Here is a 24,842-nt window from a genome sequence, read left to right on the forward strand (position 1 = left end):
TATTTTTATTTATCAGTTACACCCTCAAGAAAGCTGGAGGAAAAAATCAGACTCCAAACATGAGATGCATAAAACAATTTGCAGAACTGTATATAAACAATGATTTCAAATGTGTTATAGAAAGTACTTTTTAATATTCATAAAATATGTCTGGACAGAGACACTGGCTATCACAAGGAAGAGGGGTGAGAGGTCAGAAGAGCAGCAGGGTATAGGAGTCAAACACTGGCTTTACAGTGGTTGGAAGACCTAGTCTGAGTTCCCGGTGGAATCCCCTAGGTGACAAGATGCCTATGGGAGGCTCATGCTTGAATACAATTTAAGACACTATGATCTTTATTTGTTAAAGGTTGTGGTTTAGTTATAGGTCACAGACACTCATTAAGAAAATAAATTATTAGTCCTTCATGAAACTCTTTTACACACCAGGTATCTATAATCAGTTTTCAGAATATACTTTCTATGGAAGAATGTAGCACATCTTCCAGGCAACTCATTTCTCTTGTTTGGTTGATGCTCAACTGTTTGGTTCATTTCTCTTGACCCCTTGGCTATGCTGCCCTGCTGATTTTTTTTTTTGTAAACTATTAACAATGCTCTCTGGGCAAAGAGGGATTTTATGGTTGGCGTCTTGTTACTACCCAACAAAAATGACCTAAGTCATTCAGTGACTGGTCACAGTAGAGAGCAGAATCAATGCATCTTTGTCATATTGGACTTGCCAAGCAGAGCCCTTTGGTATGACTAATGTTATGACCAGTGAGAAAGGCTCCAGATCACATCTTTCACTCCACACCCCCGACTACCTTTCTTCTTCTCTTCCAACTGTTTTTTCCATGACCGTACTGCAGTCTTTGCTGAAATTTAAGAAAGACTTAAAATCAAGGACACCTGTTGTAGTTGGAAACGACTGTGTTGTCTGTGTTATAGTGGCCATTGAGCCCGACAGCTGCACAAATGAAGGCCAGTCAGGGTTCGCTTCAATAGAAGTGTCTTTTCTGCTTGGATGAAAAATGCCCACAGAACCATAGAACCTGAGCTATTGCTGTGGGATCATTTGTTTTTGCAGAAAAAACATTTTCTTATTACAACACACACACACACACACACACACACACGATAGGATCAGCAATTAATTTAAAAAATCAAAGTGGAAGGTCATAAAATAGTGTTTATATTAAAGTATTTTATTTTGTCTTAAAACATAGAAGTCTGTTTGTTTTCCATCCATGTAGACCAAAGCTTGATTTGGATGTGAACACACCATTTGGGGTTCTCTCATTGCCTCTTTTGTGTGACTGGCACTTCTAATAGATGGTATACAATTTCCAGGTTGGGTTTCTCCAGATGGTTATGAAACAATCTGAGAGTAACTTCCATTTATATATTTACAATCTTTCCCCAAAGAGAGAACTCACCCATATGTAATTCTAGGGCAATATTTTATTTAGTGCCTTGTTTCCTGATATAAATACTCCTTAGTATTCATAAAGAAAAGAACCCTCTTTTCACTATATTTCATTGACTTAGATAATGTGCAATTAATTAAATACCTACAACTAACATAACAAGGGCAACTGGCATTGACTGGCTTGGGAATAAAGTCCCACTGATCTCTGGGAGGAGGAAGCTGGAGACAAGAGTCTATGAGAGCAGAACCCGATAGCTGTGGAGTGTTTCTGTTACCACGTCTTATTTACCTCCAGGAGATGATGTGCATAGGTTGACTCATGGAATGTCTGCTGTTGAATTCATCTCTTTTCGGGGTTTTCAATGCATTTGAAACAACATAACCCTTCATTTATCTTACACTGAAGAACAGGATCTACACCAAAGTGGAGGTGTTTGGGAAGAACTGTGTTCATCCCCTTTATTTCCCTGAGGTGGCTCTTGAAAAACATCTAGAACTCCTAGGCCATGTAAAGCACCATCTACAACCCATGGAAGAGTCTAGTGCTCTGATATTAACATGATAAACTGATATCTAAAGATACTGGCTCCTGAGCTTCAACTTTTCTCTGCTACATTTTCCATCTTGTATTTCCCACATGACTTGTGGCTGCTTCTCACTGAGTCTTGTCATCTGGTTATCTCTGGTTGGCACTCAGAGGCACTTACCAATGCTCATCTCTTGGGCATCAGCCCTGGCACCTGCCTGGAGGTTGGGAAGAAATGCAGCAGCACAGCTTGGCATGACCCTCACTCTATACATCTATCTCACTGAATCTGCTGCCATGTGAACCAGATGTATGTATGTGTGTGGGGGGGTCAGGCATGACTTTTTCTTTCTTACTTTTCTTAAGACTTACTTTTCAACACTTTGTGGGTCTAAGATGTATTTTCATTGCTAAAATTTCTACTCCCTGATTCTGCTTTCAGATACTCCCCGGGGCGGGGGGGGGGTAGTGTCCAAGCTGGGCTTGGTCAGGAAAAGCCGGTAGCAAGGTCAAGGGGTATTGTAGGCACACACAGTATCAAGTGTAAAGGCCTGGCTGGAGCAGGCATGATGTTACAGAAGCAAAAGAACAGGGGCCAGAGTCATGAAGGGTCTTCTAGCCAAGCTGAGGAGTTTGGATGCTGTCCTGAGGCAGTGGAAAGTTATTAAGGGCTTTCAAGCAGAGGAATGATATGACCAGGTTGTGATTTAGATGGGTCACCTTGTCAACGCTAAGAAATGGATGGGAGGTGGGGATTAAAGGCAAGGAGACCAGATAGGAGACTGTTAGCACAATTCAGGGAGGAAATGATAGAGACCTGAACTAAGGCAGTGACAGTTTAGATACAGGAGAGGAGCTAGATTTCAAAGTATTAAGCCTGCTTGTACTTAGAACCCTTTCCAGGGCTGACTGCAAGATTAAAGTGGTCTTCCCAAATTCGAAAGAAAGTGTAGGTCTTACATATGATCAAGCTTCAGATTCAGTTTCAAGGGATATTCCAGAGCTCCTCATTTTTTTCCTATCAGGGTTGCCATGTATTGCCGCATAGGCTATATGCCAGAAAATTCTAGGCTATATTATGAATATAGATTAGAATGTGTTTGGAGCCTCTTTGAGTTGTATAAGGCTACAATCATTCTCCCTATGGTTGTGAAAAATAAAAATTTCTGGTGATAGTTTATGTAGCTTCTTCAGAAATGTTGGGTATATAAGCCCTTAGAATCCACTGTAAGACTGAAGTAGTTCTTGCTCCATGCAGGCACTAATAAGGATAGGAAAGGAGGTTAGGTGGCAAGGGGTTCCATGGCATCTGGGGAAGACCCACAAGGAGGTTGTGCATCAAAGGAGACTGAAGCAGAACCTCCTTCATTGTGGCGTAGCTTGGAAGACCAGAAATTAGTCCCACCAGAAACATCTCACCAAGGTACCCAACACAGGGGTTCAGGTTACAGACTGCAGAGGAACCTGGAAGAGCCTCTAGAGTGGCCAGCCCCTCAACAATCTGCACCCACAAACCAAGATGTATTTGCCTTCATTCTCTGTTCAGAAAGGCTGAGATGCAGGCATGTTCCTTGACTTCACATCAACTAGTAAAGATGGCTCGTCTTCTAGAAGTAGACCCTGTGTTCACTCTGAAATACATGAAGTTAATGAATATGTGAATCTGCCCTTTGCTTTACACAGTAGATATGTTTCTGAGAAGTTGTGGGATACAAACAAATGAAATTTTACTTTTAAATACTTTTCATCATTATGATATTCTAAAACTGAGCAACAATGGTAGTTTACAAAAAAAAATCCAATTATTATATGCTTGATGGAATCCAGTATAATGTAGCATTTTGATACAAAGGAAAAGTAGCAAGTAAAAGTACAAATAGCAAGTAGATCCTAATATTAGTGCCAAGTACATATATGTTCATGGCACAGGGTAGGTACTTGTCTCATTTCCTCCTAAAAAGTATGTGCAGTAGTGTTGTTATCTTTATTTTATAGAAAACAACATAGAAGCTTAAAAGTTTATTGGACTTAAGTGCTCAAGGTACTAATAAATAGTGTGACAGGATATTAATTGAGATGTTTTGATTTTTTTCCACCACATGACAGTTATTTGTAAAAACATTGTTCTGCATAATTCTGACTTAAAGGATTTTCCTTGTGAAGAAGAAAACCATATCCTAATTTATATTTTGTGAGTAAAAAAAAAAAAAGTCAAGAGAGATTTTCCTAAAGCGGGATTCTCATTTTACAAATGTGTGAAACCCTAGTTTCTGCTTATTTTGAAGATGGAATGATTTAACACATGCAGCATAAACGTATAGCTAAGAGTCACAAAAAGCAAAAATGATTAAAAAAAAAGCAAACCACAAAAATTCCACAAAATTTAGACATTTTGTCTTCCTTTTTTGTCTTATTGTTATTGCTTCTCTCGTATTTAGCTAACATTGTATAATACCTATTTCTTTTTTCTGTTTCCAGACTGAAAAGTTTGTTTTCTAAAGTTGTTACTCTAATTTGTTTGGTTTACATGAAAAACTAAGTAGAAATTGGCAGAAGCAGAACAAATAACCTCTAAAAAATAACAAATTTTGCAAATGATACAGGGAGTCATGATGTACTGGGGTTCTGAGGTTTTTTTCTATGCAAAAACGACAGCAAGCCAGGCAAGGTGGTGCACGCCTATAATCCCAGTGGCTCAGGAGGCTGAAGCAGGAGGATCATGAGTTCAAAGCCACCTTCAGCAACTGTGAGGCACTAAGCAACTCAGTGAGACCCTGTCTCTAAATAAAATATAAAATAGAGTTGGGGATGTGGTTCTGTGGTTGAGTGCCCCTGAGCTCAATTCCCAGCCCCTCTCCTCAATAAAAAGCAAAAAACTAAAGCAGTACACCCAACAGTTGGGGAAAGCTGGTTTCAGACCATACACCAAAGCATCAACTCTGTCCCTCTGCATTGCTTGGATGGCCCCGTCTCTCCTATCTGCATGAGGACCTCTTGGGCTAAAGTCAACTCAAATCATCACATTCTCCCATGGTGATCTCCATGGCTTCCACTGGAGATCAAGTTCCTTGGTTCCCATCCTAAATCATTGCTGAGCTTTGCACACCTGATGTGCTTTCTCTCCTGGTCTTTTTTTAGGGGAGAGAGAACAGAAGCTCAAGGATCAGGTGTTGGCTTCAGAAAAGAGATTTCATTTCCATCAGAATCAAAGATGAGCATAAACCAAAAATAAGGATAGTACTTTTACCAGTGTATGGTATATAAATCATGCTGAGAGTCAGAAGATGGTGTGAGAGCACAAAGGGAGAATGTGTATGTGCAGAGGAAAAGTTTTCTTTCAGAAAATCAAACGGAACACATCTTCCTAATTGCACCAGCAGACATGCTCAGGAAAATTTGTATAAAGCAATGTACCGTCTTAATCTGAGCCACCTGTTCTTTAGTTGGTGAAAGTGTCACTTGGTGGATTCAGGGCAGTGGATCTCAGCAACCTGGTCTCAAGTGGCATTTTCCAAGAACTGCCGAGATCTCAGCCTTATCTTTGGTTAAATTTTGTTCACTTTCATTCAATCTGTCCCAAGTCAGAGGTCTTTTTCTTACAGTTTATGTATCTAAAAGACTAAGCAGGAACTGACTGAATATCAAATAATAAAATAAAAAAAATTAATTCCCAGATAGTTCTAGTTGATGAAATGAGGTCCAATAAGATGTAAATATATACATGCATGCATGAGATTTTGGTGGAGGTGGCAATGTACTTCCCAGCAAGCAAATTGCAAATTCACAATGGTGTTTATTGAAGCATGCTATATTTAGAAAAGGCGAGTCTAATGGAGCTTGGCTTTGAGAGCTGTTTGATCCTCCCTTTCATCGCTATGTGGAGGAAGGACTCTGGCGAGCCCTCCACAGGGAGAAATCACCACCAGAGCTTCCACCGCACGAACCTCCACTCCTGTGACCAAACATGGCCTTGCCACTTCAGGAAGGTTTGCATAAAAGGGATTGATTTTCATTTGATTCTGCAAATGGACTCACTGAGCTAGCATGGCAGATAGAAAGAGAAAAAGAAGAGGAAAATTCTAAGGCAGCTCTGGTCAGCTTCCAGAGGCTGCAGGCTGATGGCACAACTGGATTAATCTGCTTCTTTAAACCTGAAAACACACTGAAGGTTCAAGGCCAGAAACTCAGGGCTTATGTTCTGAACCTTTTCCTGGTAAAAAACAACACAACACAACACAACAAAACAAAACACACACACACAAAACAAACAAAAAACCCAACAACAAAACCCCCACAAGCCATTATGCTTAAATTCTTCTGCATTAATTTTTTTTTAAATTGCGGAAATGATGATCCTTTACCTTTACTTAAAAAACATTTAAAAATTGTAAAAGCACATAAACTAAACTTGGTCTAAAATCATTGTTATTTATTTGCTAATTGTTTACCATGGGCTCATATGAATCTGTTTAGTTATAAGGATAAACATCAATAAAACATATTCACTACGCTCTGGGTCCTCATAGTGTAGCAGGAAAATCACAAATTTATGACTGTATGAAGATGTACATTCTAATTTTCACACAGTGCAGTGAATATTGTAAAAGGTATAGGAAAGATGTGAAAATAAGAAGTAGCAACCAATTTGGTATAGGGTGGAGTAGAAGTTGGTTAAGGCTTCGCATGGGTATTAACATCTAAGCTGGGCTTTAAAGAGAACTAGTCAATAAAATTTGCAATTCAGACTAGTGGACCTATGTTGTACAGACAGACCAACTGTATTTCTAATGCATTGGCAATGAAGTGAGAATGCAAGGGTCAATGTTTACACCAAGGTTTTCCACCTGAAAGTCTGGAAGGATAAGTTGAAACAGGTTTAGGGATAAGGTAAAGTTCAAATTGAGATACCTCAGTAGAGACATGAATCTGAGTTCACAAGAGAGGCTAGGATGGAGATATTCACTCAAAATCATTGGTATATAAATCATGCTGAGAGTCAGGAGACGGTGTGAGAGCACAAAGGGAGTATGTGTATGTGGAGAGGAAAAGTAGACCAGAGACCGAGAAGAAAGGAACAAGTTCAAGAAGCTGAGAAGGAGCAATTATTGAGGCAGGAGGAACACCCACTGAAGTTTTCTGGAAGCCAAACAATGATAGCTACAGGAACAGACAAGAGAATGGTCAGCCATGTCAAATGCTACTGAAAAAAGCAGAGAAATGACCTTTGTGTTTAACAACGTGCCTCTTGTTGTTAAATCTAAGGGCTCATTATAACTCTCACAGGAGCACTGATATCACAGGTGAAGGGGTGAGGGTAAAGCTTGATAGGGGTAAATCACTCACAGTTCCTGGGGTACAGCCATGTCCACTATCTAGTCTCTCCCTCGTCCTCATCTGGTCCTCCTGGCTACTACCTTGCTGTGCTATCATTTCCCTCTTCATTTTGGTTGGGCCTTGGTGCTTGGGACCATCTCCATGATTAGAACTTTGAGTCCTTTAAGTAAGGACATTTTTTTAGCGACAAATCCCTCAAATATAAAGTTTTGTCAGTTCTCTCTGACTCTGTCTGAATCTTCATGGTTCGTTTCTACTGGGTTTATCCTGGCTTTCAAGGGTACCAGACACAAGGGTCAAAGAATGTACCATACCAGATCAGACTGTTTGCACAGCTCACCCAGAAAACACACCCTACCAGATGTCTTTCTTCCCTTCAGCCTGATCTGTTTAATTTTCCCTGAGACATATTTACCAACATGATGGTAACAATGGGATCTACCCTTCCAAGTGACGGGGACCTTCTCTGTCTTGAGCTGGCCACAGCACCAGGATTATCTTAGTGGTCATATGGCTTTCATGAAGAGTTCTATTTCCCTACTAGTTTGCCTTCCTCTGAATTCCTTTGAAGCTATATGCCCCCATCTATTCCAAAAATCTTTCCATATAAAAACTTCCACTAAGTTATTTTTACAAGAACAGCTCTAATCTTAATCTTAATTCAATTTGCATCACTATATGCAAAATTATGCTAAAGCTGAAGAATACATGGATGATCCGTAGGGTCTAAGAAATGTTTATCATACAAAGGAACATAATATACAGTATTCTTCAGGAGATCTTGCTGGCCCTTCTATTTGTTACGGCTCTTTTCAAATCCAAGATGAGGCTATCTGCATTGACAGCATGATATTGGTAGGTCCTAGGATCCACTTATCCCTGAAAAAATAAGGGAATGGGAGAAATAAGAAAGTTGTTGAAAAAATGACTGCTAAAGGATACTATCCAGGGAAAAAATTTAAATTAATTTATTTTTGTCTAAATTCTTTAGTCAAAATAGTTTATGAAGGCTTCCTGAAAATAAACACAATAGTACCTTAGAATGGCTATAGAGAAGGTTTAAATATCCTTGTTTTTAACGTGTAGGTAATTTTATTTAACTTTCTATCACTATAACAAAATACCCGAGGTAAACAATCTACAAAGAGAAAAGAAGTATTTTGGTTCACAGGTTGAGGTTTCAGTCCATGATGGCTTGACTCTGTTGCTTTGGCTTTGTGGTAACACATCATGGTGGGGTTATATGGTAGAGCAAAACTGCTCGTCTCATGGCTGGAAGTGAAGGAGAGAAAGAAAAGAAATGGGTCTCACAATGTTCTTCAGAAGCCCAACCTCAATGATTCAAAGAATTCCTACTAGTCTCTACCTCTTAAAGTTTTCAGTAGTTCATACTAGTGGCAAGCTGACGACCAAACTGACACCCCACGGACCTCCAGGGGATACTCTGCGTTTATGAATCATGGTGGTATGCTAGTGCCCTGTGCTTTCTTCTTGCATATGCACAATTACATCTATAATAATCACTTAATTTTGCAACAAATCACATTTTCTAGCTTTTCTGCCATTTTCTGTAGCCCATAAAAAGCAGGTATACTGTAGGAATTTCCATGATAGGAATACATACTGTTGAGTCAACTGAGGCACAATTTCAGCAATTTAAGTTTGGTCATTCATGTTCTACTGATTACTCTTTTGCAGAGAAGCGGCCTAATATTAAAGAGATAATATAATGAAAATTATCAACTATTCAACTCTTTCTAGAGATGTTCCAATATATTTTGGCCAAGTATCTGTAAACCTTAAAAGTTAAATCTTCCTAGTAGGATTAATTTAAAAAGCTACATAGAGTTCACTTTTTAAGGATGACCGGATTATATTTTAATCTCATAGTTAAACATGATTTTGAGTTTTCGTCCTCCATAGAATTTGACAAGTGAGGAAAGAAGACATCCTTATCACTGGTAGTGACAAATCTTTGTGACCTTGTGCCTCTCTTGTTCTCAATTTTATCATTTTTTAAAGTGGATTGAACTAAATGACCTATAGAATCCTTGTTCCTACAGATTTCTCCTCATTTCCAGGCAGGAAAACCAAAACCCCATATCTTTTTCCCCAAAGACTACATAAGATAAAAGTCTTTGTGGAATTGTTTTTGTTTCTAAATAAATATCTGCCATTAGAAGTAAACTCTACCAAGCTTCTGATATCTCTTTGGAGTATCTTGAGTGACTAAGTTATAAAAATATCACTAGAAGGTTCCAAAAGGACCTAAACTCCTTCCCAGGATGCCTGTTGGCACAAGACCAAGAATAGAAGCAGTAACAGCTAACAACAGTGGAGAGATCACTGTGTGCTGGGCACTATTTTAAGTCATTCACAGGTATTACTTCCTTTAATCTTCATCAGATCCCGGTAGCTATCATTTCCCCCATTTTGCAGGGTTACTTCATGTCTCATGCAGAAGGTTCTACGTTGTCCACTACTGGATACAGGGGAGATCATGCTTAATCTCTCCACAGTGCCATTGCCTGAGCAACCAAGTAATCAGCATTGTCTTCATCATGCCGGTTGCAGTAAAGGCTGGAAAAAAAGCACAGCTCTGCAAACTGAGAAGGTGTATCTATCCACAGCAAAAGGTTATGTGTGTATCAAGAGGTATAAACACTTTGCTCAGGAGCTGGAAAACTCGGTACTTTCCTGCCCTTCTCTTCCACTACACATGCAGATATGCATAGAAATAGGAGTTCACTTTCAGCCATTTTACATAAATTTAATTTGGTTGCATACCACACAATAAGGGATGGAAAATACATTTAATTGATTTAAAAAAAAAAAACTTGATGACCACACCAAAAGTCAACTGATTCCAAATGGACTTATTTCAAACATAGAGCAGGAAGCAAGGCCACACAAGAAAAGTGAGAGGCCAAAAGATTTATCTAACCCCTGAAGCAGAGTCATCTTGAGTTCAAGTGCATTTGATTTATGTAAATTCAACCACTGGGGTGGGAAACACAACCTTGTAAAATGTTATTTTGCAAAGTGTTCTTTGCTGAATAAATGTGCACTTATGTATTACATACCATATATAATTATGTGCAGTTCCATATTATATTATACAGAATTGTATACTCAAAACTCTGAAATCAGACCTATGGGAAACTTGAGGGGTTTCCAAAAGCAATTTTGGCCTTTCTTGTTTTTTACTTTAAGTTGTGTCTCAGAAGTCCAACCAGTGAGCAGCCTGTGTTCCCACCATGAATTAAAATGACCCTTTGGGGAGTGAGAAGGCACAATGGAGGTATGTCTCCTGGTCTCAACACTAATACAAGTGTGATTGTTAAGGAAGTGGGCTCTCTCCCTGTCTGATCCTGGAATTCACTAGGAATAGAGAAGAAGGAGAGGGGAGAGCAGCTTAGGAGTATTTTGATTGAACTATTTAGCCTTACACAGTGTTGTGCTGAGGTTGTTTTAGTCACACTAAGACAACAGAGAGACAACTGGGTAAGAAGACCTTTCAGCTAGGGAACATATTCCAAAGAGTTTGTGAGCTATCATATCAAAAGTGTGTTGTGTTGAGTTAGCATGGAGAAAAATGGTTTTCTTGTCCATGAGTTTGCTTCCCTAGCTGCTGAGGTCACACAGAGATAGCCAGGACAATCCTCTGCACCTATTTCTATTTTTAGAGCCTGTGTGGATGATAAATATACAGAGACCAGCTTGTGTCTTATGGAAGGGAGCATATGCTTATGGAGACTAAAATAGTAGCACATTAAAATCAGGCAGGTGTTTGACTGGGGAATGCAAAACCACCTTCTCAAAAGAGTCTCTGGAGGTTTTTATTTAAATGCTTTCAGCAAAATAAACTGTTACTAGGAAAACATGTTGTCATAAATACAAGAAGGGTCTGTTGGCCTGAAATGTATCTGGCTGATTTCTCCTTCCTTTGTAATCCCACTAAGCCTCGATGCTCAGCAGCGACAGTCAGATCTCCTTGCATCCTTGGTCACCGGGGGTTGCTGGCAGGATAAGGTCAGAGTTCTCAGCTCAAAGTAAACCATCTTTCTTGATTAACAACTTCTAATCTTTGAAAGACTATTCATTCAACCATCCCTTTTTGACCTGGGAGGCTTGTGCCTGATATATATATATATATATATATATATATATATATATATATATATATCCCGAAGGAAAACAGCATACTCTGAAGAGGCCCATTCTGAGTTTGACTCGTTAACCATTGAGTTGAATTATAAAACAAAAGTCATTATTTAGGATTTATTAATTCTGAATTTGCACTATTTGATAACAATGTATTTAGAATTTGCTTTATTTTAAATATCATTTTGCTAGGTAAATTTAGAAGTTAAATAAGATAATGGGGTAATTTTTGCTAACTTTTTAGTATTAGGTGTTTCTAAGGACTTCAAATATGACTATAAATAATGTCTTAATAATACTTGTAGATCTTAATGCTTTGATGAATTATTTATAAATCATTCTTAGATATTCCATTAAAGAGGAATCTCCCTAATAATTTTGCTAGCTTTTCTCCAGTTATCCAAAAGTAATAATTAAGTTATTTAATTATTGATCCAATAATAGAGGTAAGCGAGCATTTTCTGAGCTCCTATTGGTTAGTTATTTGAGACATAACTAACATAACATACCTACTGTATGCCAGGCCTTTCTCAGGCACTAGGGAAAATATTAGTAAACAAAAGAGGCAAAAAATGAAAGAAAGAAAGAAAGAAAGGAAGGAAGGAAGGAAGAAAGAAAGAACAAAAATTCTGCATTTGTGAAGCTAATATTGTCCTAGATGTTGAAATGAAAGCAACTGACAAGTCAGACATGATCCCTGCCTGCAATGAGTTTAAATTCTGATGAGAAAGATGGGCAATAAACCAGAACAAGAGTTTTTATAATTGGTGAACAGTGTAATGCATAAGGTGATGGGATATGACAAGGTCATTCTGAGCCCCACTTCAGATACAGTGGAAAGGGAAGATCCCACGTGGAGGTGATGATTAAAACATGAAGATAAGGTGTTGGATATTTAATAAACATAAAATTATAAATAACATAGAAAATGTTATGGAACACTAAACACCAAAATTGTATATGTGGGAAGATAAGACTGAACAAAGGGATGGTTGTACTCTTAAATTCTCATTCAGTAGCTCAGAGTTGTTTGGATTGTTTCAGCAAATGTTTTTCTCTTACAATAGAAAACATTTTTATTTTCATGTTCTTATTCTGTATGACAGAAAAGGTCAGATTGTTTTCTCAAAAGTTGCTTTAATTTGCATCTTAGGTCTTGAGTGTTGAGCAGATTTGAAGGTGTGATTTGAAGTGAGGGAAGAAATGAGATGTTAAATAATTTATGATTACTGCAAATATTCAAAGGAAATGGAATATTGAAAAATAAAATATTGAGTTAATTTTTGGAGGTCCATATTTGAAATTGTGGATGTCTAAAATCAGAGATTTGGGGAAAATAAACATTTTTCAAAGCAGATGAAGACAGAAACAAGATTTTAGGTCCCAAGTTATAATATCAAGAATAAAAGGGAAAAAAGAATGCTTGTTAAGAATCATAGCAATAAGTCATCCACATGATTCTGTGGTCAGGCAGCTGAGTTGGCTGGTTAATTAAATTCTGTTTCAATGCCAACTTAAAAAAATTGACCGTAATTTGCTAAAGCCTAATAAGGCATCTTCTCTGTGCTACTTTGCCAGACTGGGAAGGGACCTTTGGCAAGTCTCTTCTCTGGTTCCTACATCACGCAGGTTAGGATAACAGAGGTCATGGGCAAGATGGACCAAGAGAGTTAGATTATTTTAAGTACAATGTAGAGAAAGATTTGTTTGCTTGTTGATGTTCCACCTTGAGGCTGTCTGGAAGGGATCACTTTCCTTTATCCAGTAAGATCTGAAACATTAAAACCTCCACAGTTCTCTTAGGAGAAACCCAATGGAAACTATGGCCCGAGATAACAAGTCAGGACCAGAAGGAAAGAGAGAAAGAGTAGGGGTAGGGAGAAGACAACAAACTGCCAAAGAGACCATTCAAAAAGCAGAAGGAGGAGAAGGAAGACCAGGGAAGAAAACAGAGCATCGTGGCTCAAGGGGAAAAGTCAAACCTATTTTGTGCCACCTGAGGCCTGTGTGTGCAGGCTTAAGTGTTAGTAAGATTTTATTTCTGGTGGTGAACTGTTCCTTTCTGTCCTTCCAAGTTTTAAGGGCATGGCTAAGGGGTTGCATCTGCGGTGTGAATGTGACTCTACAATAAGGTGCTTTTCTCTTTGCACAAGAAGATGATGCTACTTATTCATCCTCACGGTACATGCTGTTTTTCTATTCACAGGGATCGTCTTATACAAATCCTGCCACTCCGTTTCTTTGGACTCCATGGAGACCAGCTGGTGCTGTGTACAGGCAGCTGGTTGTGGTGGTGGCCAACAGTGGGCTTGGCCCTGTGACCTCCACCTCATAGACTGAATGCTCAACCACCAACTGAGTGTGGGCTTGAGTTGCTCAGAGCTGGGTTGCAATCAGGGCTCTGACACTTTCTATTAATTGTAAAGGTTATATAGGACACGGGTCTTCACTCATCCTCAATTATTTTATGCATAAAATGAGAATAATAATTGCTCTTTCATGGTATGATTGAGAGGACTGATAAGCAAAACATGGAAAACATTTACCTCAAAAACTAAATAATTCCCTTTCTCACCCTCAGCAACAAAAGGTAACAAGGTGGCTTTCCTTCAAATGTTATTTCTACCTGGGCCAGAGAGAAACAGCTGTCCACAGGGCATTAAGCACTGGCCAGAAGAAAAGCCTTCTTCCTCCTGGAGCGATGTACACACCTGTAATACCAATAACTCTAGAGGCTGAGGCAGGGGGATTGAGAGTTCAAGACCAGTTAGAACAATGTAAGTGAGACCCTGTCTCAAAAAAAGAAAAAAAAAGAAAAGAAAAGAAAAAAAAACCCTCTTTCACACCAATGTGCATAAATAACTGTGTAAGTGCTAATGGAAAGTCTTACACAACTTAAAGCAATTAAAGTATACCCCTCACTCATCCCAGGGAATCTGAGAATGTCTGTGTTTGGAAAGTCCTTTTTCTCCTTTCTGGTTTGCATTTAATCTCTCTCTTCATTTCCGGTCTTGGTCTACCTTTGATAAACTCTTCTTCTTTTTCGATGACATATTATTTATCCCATTATGCCACTGTCAGAGACCCTAAATATAACTATATCCTTTTCCTAACTGGCAGATGATCTGGCTTTCATTCTTCATTTCTTTAATCATGTTAAAGTTTTACATACAGTGATACATTTCACAAGACTTTCAGGGAATACTGAGAAACTTTCTCTACAGAGATAAAAATAATGATGCTGAGTCACTTCCTTTGTTGCTCTTTGAATTCCCATATAAAGTTATCAACTAAGTATACCTTGCCTGGCTTAGTAAGTGGGCCCACTTACCCTGAGTTAATGCTGGTAACATTAGTCACTGTTAATTGCTCAAGAAGTGAGATCAGGTAGGCAATCACTGAGTTCATCTGTAAAAAAAAAATGACTGTAGTCACATTAAGGAATAAAAAGGCCCTATGGCTACCAAAGGACTGAAAGTTATTTCAGCAGAACTGAGAGCATCTATTTTCATTGTAACAAAAAATGACCCAGAATTCTGAAAATGCCAGGAGGCAAGAAGTTTCAAGTTCTTGTTTTACCCTAAATCTGGTCACTGTTTTTCCATTTATGGACTTTTTTCTTTTAATAGGTAGAGTCTGTCCTAGTCCAAGTTTTTGAAGAAATTGTGGTTCGAATTAAAACTGATTTTTTGGAAATTGACTTTATTTGAAAAAGTTTTCCCTTTAAATTTTTTCCTGTACTGCCATTCATTTAGATAAAACAGCAGAAAGAGAGCTACACAGATATCTTGAAGGTAAGCACCTGTTTTAGAACAGCCCTCTGTGTTGGCCTCTTGGAGAGGCTTAGCTAGGACTGTGCTCTCCGAGGGTGCAAGACTCTGGAGGGAGATTTTTCAGAACTGGGGGTACTGAAGTTATGATTTAACCTGCATCTGGGACATCTGACCTTGCAATTTTGTAGTTTGCCAACTGCTGGGAGAAATTCTGCTGAAATCTGTTGTGTTGTCATGACAGACAGGGCCATATGGAAAGTGCTGGAAAAATTCCTCCCTAGACTATAATTGCTTTGATGGGCAGAAACTTTGCCGTCTATTCAACTATGGGGTATGTATGCTTCCCAGTGTTTGAGGCCATCTTCAGGAACTATCAGCCAAGGCACGATCAACCTCAGAGCAAGAGAAAACACTCTGCTTGCCTGAAGAAGCCAACAATATTTTATTTCATTTTATTTATAGGATCATGTTACTTAATCCCTAAGTACTTAATATGTACACGGGTTGGTTATATGAAAAAAAAAAAAACCCTCAAAACTGTTACATGGTTTATTTGTGGTCATGCAGATAAAATTACCTATTGGATAAATTCCTTCTTCTAATTGATTATCTGGGTACCCTGTATAGTATGTGAGTGTAGAAGTCAGTAAGACTGTGTAGTTTAATCGTTAAGATCCAAGCTCTGTAACCAGATTGCCTGGATGTGAACTCTGCTCCATAATTTTTGAACAATTCTGTGCCTTAGCTTTTCCATCTACAAAATCAGTGCAATGATTATATCTAACTCATCAGGTTCTTATGAGGTTAAATAATATACACATTTAAAAGGTGCTTCAAGTAGTTCCTGGACTGTAGTAAGCACTATTTAAGTCTTAGTTGTAATTATTATTATGACTAGTACTAGGAAACCAATATTATTGTGCCATTTTTTCCTTTCCTTTTCTTCTGTCTTTGCCTAGAGTTCTGACTTTATATCCATACTCTTATTCCTGATATTGCCAGTCTTTCTTTGGGTAGTGTTTTTAATGGCAATGGTGTGGACAGAGGGAGTTGTCGGGAGATGGCTATGAGTTCACATCCCAAGTGTGAGAAGGTGGATGCTTCAGTTGTTCGGGGCTCCCACTTCATACCTACCCACATGCCTATTCAGAGGAAAGAACATTTTTCCGTGTGGGGGTGGCATTCATATTGGAAGGGGCTGGTTGATGGTGTTATTTTTGTTCCCCACAAATGTGGATGTTTAAAATAGTGCTTTATTCAATCGGTGTAAGTGACACATAGACTATGTATAGTGGTGGAGTTGGGCCTGGCAGGTGATGAGGGCCAGATCTCACCAAAATCAAGATGTGGTTCTCTACTGATAGTGCCCAAGGAATTGCTCTGAGAATGGCCAGCACAGACCCCCACTTGGGTTTCCTGGCAAACTTGCCTAAACAACTACTGACTTGTTTGAAATGGATGTAGCTCAGAGGCAGTGAACTGGGATTTGGCTTTGTCTCCATGGGGCATGCCAGCGGGTCACATTTCCTCTCTGAACCTCCCTCCAAGCCGCACTGTACTGATGAAGGGTAAGCATATTCCTTGTTCTTTCGTGCTTTTTGACTCCGTGCCCTGCGGGCCTGGAATACAGCCAGCGAAACAGAATCGTGAGTTTGCAGCCTGGGCTATATTTAATTGGGGCTTATTGTCTTGCCATGGTTTTACAAGTTTAGAGAACATTTTGAGATCGAGTAGATATTGTAGGGATTTGCAGTAGTGTCAGCTTTGGCCCTGTGCTCCTTTTTTCATGACTATAATTAAAAATTTATTTAAAGCACTAAATTTCAGGTCTTTGAAAATCGCCCTTTGGTACTTTGAGTCATCACAGCAAGGATTCTAGAAGGGATTCTTCCTATTTGGGAACAACTGGTTATGTTTCATAGAATGCCACTTCGGGGAAAGAGGGATGAAATATTATTTTCCTATGAAAAGTTTTTATTTCCAGAACTCTTCCGATTTGGTTTTCCAAAGAGAAAGAAAACACAAAGATTTTGAAGCAAATATAAAGCTACCATATGTATGAAGGAGATTTTGAAGTATTTCCAGAATGTCCTCAATTGGTTTGAAGTGCAGTGTAAAAATCTGAATTTTGTTTCAGAACAAGGGGGAAAATCCATTTAATCAGAGGCTCGGGAGAGAAAGATGGCAGCGGGTGAAGAATAATTGCATACTTGCTAGACATCTCTATAATAGATTACATAGAACATTTGGTTGATTTGAATTGGAACCCTCATCCCTCCACCCCCAGCCTCTTTTCATCTCTACCCTCTTCCCTCAAGTGTGGTTTTGAGATGACTAGGGAATGGACACTAAAAATATTTCTGGAATGACGTGACCCTCTCTTGCCCCATCCAGGAAAGGGACAAGGCTTCACAAGAAACAGCACATGCTTTGCTTTCATTTCTGGAAGTCCAGGGGTCGACCTACAGATGCTGCTTCTTCCTTGGCTGATGGCATTCAGACCCCCAGCTGCCCACGGTGCCAGGCAAATAACTGGACAGGCCAGCTCAGCCACAAGTCACAGGCTGCAGTCTCGGCCAGAGCAGCAGCCCCCCAGCCACAGACCACCTCTGCCGCCCCATCCAGGAGCCTTCCCACCTCCCTCCGCCTTGCCTCAGCCCCGCCACAGGGGCTGAAGACCTGGGAGGTGGTGACAGCAGTGGCAGTGGTGCCTACAGCCTTGGGGCCAGTCCAGGCACGTGGGACCCTGCTTCAGGCAACACTGCGGCCCCTCCAGGACCAAAGAGGGACCCAAGACAGCCCGGGTGCTCACCACTGCCTCTTCCTGTCGCTGGAACCTGGGCGAGGACTCAGAATGGAAGCCGCCACTCCTGAGCCGAACTCGCAGGCCAGACTGGTGCAAGTACAGGATCCAGTGAGCAGAAAGCAAGACAGCCGGGAGCGCAAGCAGCAGCTGCGGCCACTTCCCAAGCCTTCAGCCTCCTCCCAGCGAGAAGCAAAATATGTGGAGATGTGCGCTTCAGCCAGAATCCAGAGGGCGAGTCCCCGGACAGTGAAACTTACACTGGAACACCGCTCGGGGGATCAGAAAGCCTCTAGGAGCCCAAAGGAGAAAGCCCAGGATGAGCCCACTAGTCCAGAGTGCAGGACTCCAATCCCCCAGAAGAACCCTGCTTCCTCTGAACGCTCCAGCTCCCAACTCTCCCGCACGGATGAGGGTGGCAACTCCTCCTCCTCCTCCTCCTCCCCTGTGGACAAGGCAGAAGACCATGGCCTTTCCAAAATGGATGAATCCGCCACATCATCCGGGGCTCTGGCTACCTCCTCTTCATCCTTAGGCTTTGAGAGTGAGAGCGAAGTGAGTTGCCCACCCAAGGGAGGAGAAATAGGGAAAAAAGCAAGAGGAGGAGAAGGGCAGGAAGGGGGAGGGAGGACAGGAGATGGAACAGAGTGCAGGGACATTATTGCCAAATCCCAGAGTAACAGGGACCCCCCCAAAAATGAAGAGGCTCACTACATCACCACCCATGAGATCCAGCTGAGTGAGGTGGAGCAAGACATGGATTTCGACGTGGGGCTGGCCTCCCGCTGGGATTTCGAGGACAACAACGTGATCTACTCATTCGTGGATTATGCTTCCTTTGGTGGCAGCGACGAGACCCCAGGGGACGTCACCACCCCCACCGAAGAGGACGACGACAACAGCTGCTACCTCAGCACCACTCCCAGCACCAATGCCACCCGGACACCCAGCCCCACCAGTAGCGACCTGGCTCGCCTCAGTGCAGGCAGCAGTGGTCGTGACACCAGCAGCACGGAAGTGGGCAGTGTCCCCTCCGACAGTGACCCTACTCCCCCACCCACTGGGCCTGGCACTGCCACCCTGCCTGAGCCCTTGCTGGAGCTCCGGGAGGCAGCTTCAGGGGCAGCCGCCACCACCGCCAGCAGCTGTGGGAGTGCAGCAAGCCAGATCCTCCTATCAATCAAACCAACTTCCCGGGCTATAAATGAGCCTAGCAACGTGCGTGCAAAGCAAAACATTATTTATGCTGCCAAGCATGAAGGCGACATGAGCCTCCGAGTCTCTACAGCTGCTGAACTCAATTCAAGTTCACTGAAGCAAAACTCGGCTGCAGCCGTGGCTCAGGACCATGCAAAGAAATTCATTGCTGTCCCTGCTCGCCTGCAAACCAGGTGCGGGGCCATACGGGCAAAGGAGCTGGTGGACTACTCCAGCGGAGCCTCCAGTGCGGTAAGCGAACTGGACGATGCAGACAAAGAGGTGCGTAACCTGACCTCCCGGGCTTTCCGGAGCCTTGCTTACCCCTACTTTGAGGCTCTGAACATCAGCTCCCGTGAGTCCTCCACCACCCTCTCCGAAGTGGGCTTTGGACGCTGGTCAACCTTCCTGGACCTAAAATGTGGAGGTGTTGGAGCCAGGGTGGAACAGAGCCTTCTCAGGAGCAGCGCGGCCTCTGTGGCTGCAGGTCTGAGGAAGGGCAGTGGGGCCCGTGGTACTGCAGACCAGCTTTACATCCAGTCCAAGAAGTCCCAGACCAAGGCCTTGGAGTTTGTGGTCAGCAAAGTCGAGGGGGAAATCAAACACGTGGAGACACCCTTGTGTTTCCAGAAACAGATCCAAACGGGTTCTCGCGTCGTCACCCTTCTGGAACCCCTGAATTTACGCAGTGAGAGCAAAGCCAGCTCGGCCACTGGACCCTGCAGGGCCACCAAGGGCTCCAGCAAGGGACCTGGGTCGGTGTGCACAGATGATGGCTCAGAGACCTCTGAAAGCAACAAGCCTGTCCCCCGCGGTGAAGGCCCCCACAAGAAGTCCAAGTTTGCATCCAGTCTGCTCAAAAATGTCATTTCCAAGAAGATGCAACGGGAGCACGAGTTTAAAATGGAGAGGGGAGAAGTCACTGACACATCTCATCACAACCTCCCCGGCACCTCCAAGGAAGCAGAGGGGTCTTCTGGGGCTGAGAAACTGCGAGACAGGGGCTTGCAGCGGCAGAATTCCCGCCACTCAGAGGCGGGTTCTGAGTACACGGTGGTCAGTGTGTCTGACGCAGGTGGGGAGGGGTCTAAATCCCCAATTTTCAAAGCCAGTACTCCTCGAGAAGGCAACGCAGGTTCTGGCCGGAGTTTCACCGATGGACAAACGGAAGTGTGTGAAATTAAAAAGAGTGCCTCAGAGACTGTGAAAGGCATCTTTCTCCGCAGTCAGAACAGTGCTTTTCGGTCATGGAAGGAGAAAGAGGCCGAGAAGAGGGAAGAGAAAGCCCCCATTGGGAAGCTGAAGCTCCCCAAAGGCGGGGACTGGAGGGCGGATCTCGGGGAGATCTCTGCCAGCAAGTCCACCATCATGTCTCGTCTCTTTGTCCCCAACATCCAGCAGACACCCAAGGACAAGCAGCCAGGGAAGCAGGCCACCAAGTATCCTGCTGCCCAGGCCACAACCACGGCAGTGATCAGACCCAAGGCTCCCGAAATCAAGATCCGGCTGGGGAGCGTCCAACAGCCAAGCTCGGACTTCAATATTGCCAAATTGCTCACACCCAAGCTGGCTGGAGGCAGCGCTTCTAACCTCTTTAAGACCATTGAGGACAACAGCAGGGCACAGCAGAAACTGTTCCGTGGGGACAATCTGGAAAAAGTGCCCCAGTTCCAGGTGAGAGATGTCAGAGACAAGTCCAAGGCTCAAGGACCCCTCCACCAGGTGAGAGATGTCAGAAAACTAATCAAAGGATCAGGGGACAGCAGTGACAAAGGCAGCATTACTCCAGAGCAGGGACTGACAGGGTCCAAGCCCAGGCAGCTGGCTCCTGCAGCTGGTGGATCCAGATCCCTGTCTCCCATGGTAATTACATGCCAGGCTGTAGTGAACCAGAGAGAAGACAGCATGGACCGGGAGCCCAGGGAAGGCATGGGCAAAGGGAACAGCAGCAGGATCATGAACTCTTCCTCTCCAGAAGGGACGGTCTTGGTTCACAGGGCATCTGGCAGGCTGCCTGTGGCCACCATTGCCCCCAATAAACCTGAGCAGGGCTCATACCTGCCTGTGCTCAAGATTGTCTCCAAGGCTGCTGCTCAGAAGACCCCAGAGAAAACCAAGGAGGAGGACATTAAGGAGGAAGGTAAAACCCCAAAGCCAGCCCGAAATGCCCTGGAGAAGCTGACTGCTGCAGTGAGATCCATGGAAGAGCTGTACAGTTTCAACAGGAATGAGTGGAAACGGAAAAGTGATCCCTTGCCCATGATGACAGACAGTCATGTCCTGTCACTCATTGCTAGTGAGGAGAGGGAAGGGGTGGTGGGTCCTGAGGGAAACCCTGACAAGTTGGCCAAACGACTAGGTGAGGTGGAAGAACGAGGTGCCGGAAACAAAGGTGCTGTGGTCCTGAGAGGGGCTCCCGTGGAACGTCTGCAGAGGAGAAACTCCAACCCCAGCACCGAGAGTGTGTCTGCCCGGGCAGCCGCCTTTGAGAACATGGCCAGGGAAAGGCCCCGATCCCTCTATATTCCCCCTGTCCACAAAGATGTGGAAAGAACCCAGCCTCTGCAGCCCCTCCCACCACTCCCCAGCAACCGGAACGTGTTCACAGTGAGTGCCAGTAGCACTCAGAAAACTGGGGGTGTCGCTGGCAAGTTCCCACAAGGGCCTTCTCCAGAGAGCTCTTCAGTGGTCAAGGGCATCAAATCACAGGGACTCCGGTCCCTCAAGATCTCTCCGGCCACCCAGGCACCACCCAATGAGGCGACCAACAGGAAAAGTGGCATCAGTTTGGAGAAGAGCAATAGTGACTGTGAGAACTACCTGACTATCCCCCTTAAGGGAACCTCTGCTGCAGGAGAGTTACCTGGTAGACCTGGTGCTGCAAGAGAGGGGGCCCCCATCTCCTCAGCTGCCACTCTCTGCAGCTTACCCCCACTGAGTGCCCGAAGTCAGGTCTCCAGTAGCCCCAAGGGCTCTCAGGTCAGTGGAACCAGCCGGCCAGCTTGGCGTACCAAACCTGACAACTCCCAGGAGACAGCAGCAGCTGCCTGCTCAGGGCCACAGAGCCCCGAGCATACACCTACTGCCATCTACCACCAGCAGCCACTGCCCTTTACCCTCCAGGGTGCCCAACCTCAAGTCCTCTGCTTCTCACCACCAGGCATGCCTGCCCCAGCTCCTGCAGGCCCAGCTGCTGTTCCTACAGACCCCTTCCAGCAGTCACCGCCTCAGCAAACTCAGCGCAAGATGCTCCTGGATGTGACCACGGGCCAGTACTATCTGGTGGACACACCAGTTCAGCCCATGACTCGGAGACTATTTGACCCTGAGACAGGGCAGTATGTGGATGTGCCCATAACCTCCCAGCAGCAGGCTGTGACTCCCATGTCCCTCCCTGTGCCTCCCTTGGCCCTGAGTCCTGGGGCCTATGGACCCACCTACATGATCTACCCTGGGTTTCTGCCCACAATGCTGCCCACCAATGCTCTGCAGCCCACACCAATTGCTCACCCTCCAGGGGGTGGTGATCTCTCAATGGCGACAGAGCCGCACAACAAAGAGGCAGCTGCAACTTTCACAGAGGCCCCCTACTTCATGGCCTCTGGTCAGTCTCCTGCCACCTCTTCCTCCCCAGCCCCAGCAGCCACATCCCAGCTGGTGGGAGCCAAGGGCTTCGCCCAGCTGCACGGCAAACCTGTCATCAGCATCACTTCGCAGCCCCTGGGACCGCGGATCATTGCTCCCCCTTCCTTTGATGGCACCACCATGAGCTTTGTGGTGGAACACAGATGACGAGAAGTCACCAGAAAGCAGATTGGAACAGCTGCTGGTGAGTGAATTTTACTTTGATAGTCAGGATTAGGAGAGCAAAAACAATCCCGTTTCTTGGTGATTGAAGTGGGAGATTTACAGCCAAAGAGATGGTCTCTAGAAATAGGTAGTTTGGAAGAATAAAACTAAATCCCATGTGATGTCTGAAGGAGCTCATTTGCTCTCCAGGTTTCTTCTCTCCCGACTCCTCTGTCCCCTTTACCAGCCTTTCCCCTTCTACTTTTTCAAAATGCTTGAGTGTTTCTCCTCCCCGCCCCACCCCCCATAAGAGGAAAGGGAACCTTCCATCTGTCCCTTCAGCCTTTGGTAGAACTTGGCAGGAAAAAGAAATGAAAATCTGGTCTGGATATTGTACAGCAAGCCCCACAATTTCTGACAGCACAGTGACAGGCACTAACATTTCAGATCACTGGACACCTTTAATCTGTTTGCTCCCCAAGAAGTAAGAGGAGTCGTCCAAGGCTGTCGCTTGCATGGTAGGAAGGTTTACTAAAATCTGCAGAAATGCTTCTCTCTCCTCTCCCCCCCCCCATTTTCCTTTTGAAAGTTCTTATACAAAGGGAGTGTATTGCTTTTTGGTTTTCAAATGATCAGAACACTTTTTCTTTGGGCAAGTACAAGGTCTTTAATGTATCTTAGCTCCTGCCTCCCTCCCCCAAAGTTTTGCACTTTAACCTCCAGGAAAGGGGGAGATTCTGGAGATGCAGTTGTTCTTTGGATGGAGTTAATTCAGTCCTATTCTGACTGAATTGATCATGCTCCATGGCTAATCCCCGAAGGGCACTCATTTCATATCTATGTTCTCTCCCTTCAGAAACAAATCAACTTCATTGCTTACCCCTCTGCAAAGGAAATCAGAGAAAATAGATTCCTGACACCTAGGTTAATCCACACTCACAGACAGGAATCCCTGCTGTAAATACAGTCCTTGGAACTTGATATGAGGAGTGAGTTTGGCTGGTCTGAACCAGGACACTTCAGGTCAAACACACGAGACTGGGCAAAGACACCTTCAGACAAGAGCGTAAAGATCTCAGAACAGTGGGGACAAGCTTGCCCTTCTTATTCCTGTACTCCTCAGAATGGGAAGAGTTGAGATCACAAATACTTCTAGGTAGGACTTTCACTCTTTAGTAAGATGTCAGTGAATGAAAAAAGAAGATTGAAATAAGAAAAAAAAAATCCCACTCATGCCTCTATAGTAGAAATAAGCCTCATTTTTCTTTCCTCGTGTGACTGAAAAGGAGCAGAGGAACGCTGTGCAATGAAAGAAATTTCAATTAGAAATTAGGTTCACTTGACTCAAAAGTCATACAGCTTCTCACCAGCTATGTTAGCTGTGGCATGACAGACTCTAGTATTGCTGGGTTATCCCTAGTGTGTGTCTCTCAATATGTAGCTGCGTGTCACATTCTAGAGCAGTGCATTGTAAGTTATAAAACTTTTTCCAAATTAAGGGATCATTGCTCTATATTATCACATTTATTGGACTGTAAGACAGCAGTGGGCACTGTTCAAAAATCCTTAGGACTTTCACCAAGAATCCAGGGGAAAACACAAGACTCCTTTTAGTTGCAAACTAGAAATAGGTGATTTTTATTGTTGCTCTCCAAGAGTTTTCAACAGGAATTGTGTGATGTTCACAAATTGCTGGGAGTGGAGGGAATAAAGAATGCATCTTTTGTTTGGCATACAAAATAAAGAAAAAAATCAATATGCAAGTGGAGAAAACTCAGAATTGAGGATTAGTTTTGCAGAAGGAAAAAAGGAGCCCATAGGCAAAAGCATTCTAATCTCCTGGAC

General features: G+C 43.2%; 1 protein-coding gene and 1 long non-coding RNA gene across 4 annotated transcripts in view; one reads left to right on the top strand and one right to left on the bottom strand.

The window, feature by feature from the left end:
* LOC308654340 lies at window positions 1–18,159 on the bottom strand. The gene is made up of 3 exons (XR_014023227.1): window positions 18,021–18,159; window positions 14,767–14,843; window positions 1–3,568 (listed from the first exon to the last, which is right to left on the bottom strand). It is a non-coding gene; the product is annotated as an uncharacterized lncRNA (long non-coding RNA).
* Window positions 14,930–24,842, top strand: part of LOC308654339 (uncharacterized protein C4orf54) — a 21,072-nt gene continuing 11,159 nt past the window's right edge. The window contains exons 1-2 of one of the 3 annotated variants that reach the window (XM_081303579.1): window positions 14,930–15,229; window positions 17,603–23,037. In XM_081303579.1, coding sequence (XP_081159705.1) covers window positions 17,634–23,000 — 5,367 coding nt within the window. In that variant the 5' untranslated portion in view covers window positions 14,930–15,229; window positions 17,603–17,633 and the 3' untranslated portion in view covers window positions 23,001–23,037. Of the gene's footprint in view, window positions 15,230–16,286; window positions 16,777–17,602; window positions 23,038–24,842 lie in introns of those variants that run through there. The other 2 variants (XR_014023226.1, XM_081303578.1) reach the window with 2 other exon arrangements.

This window comes from Spermophilus citellus, assembly GCF_964194105.1.
Source record: "Spermophilus citellus genome assembly, chromosome: 8".
NCBI classification, from domain to species: domain Eukaryota; kingdom Metazoa; phylum Chordata; class Mammalia; order Rodentia; family Sciuridae; genus Spermophilus; species Spermophilus citellus.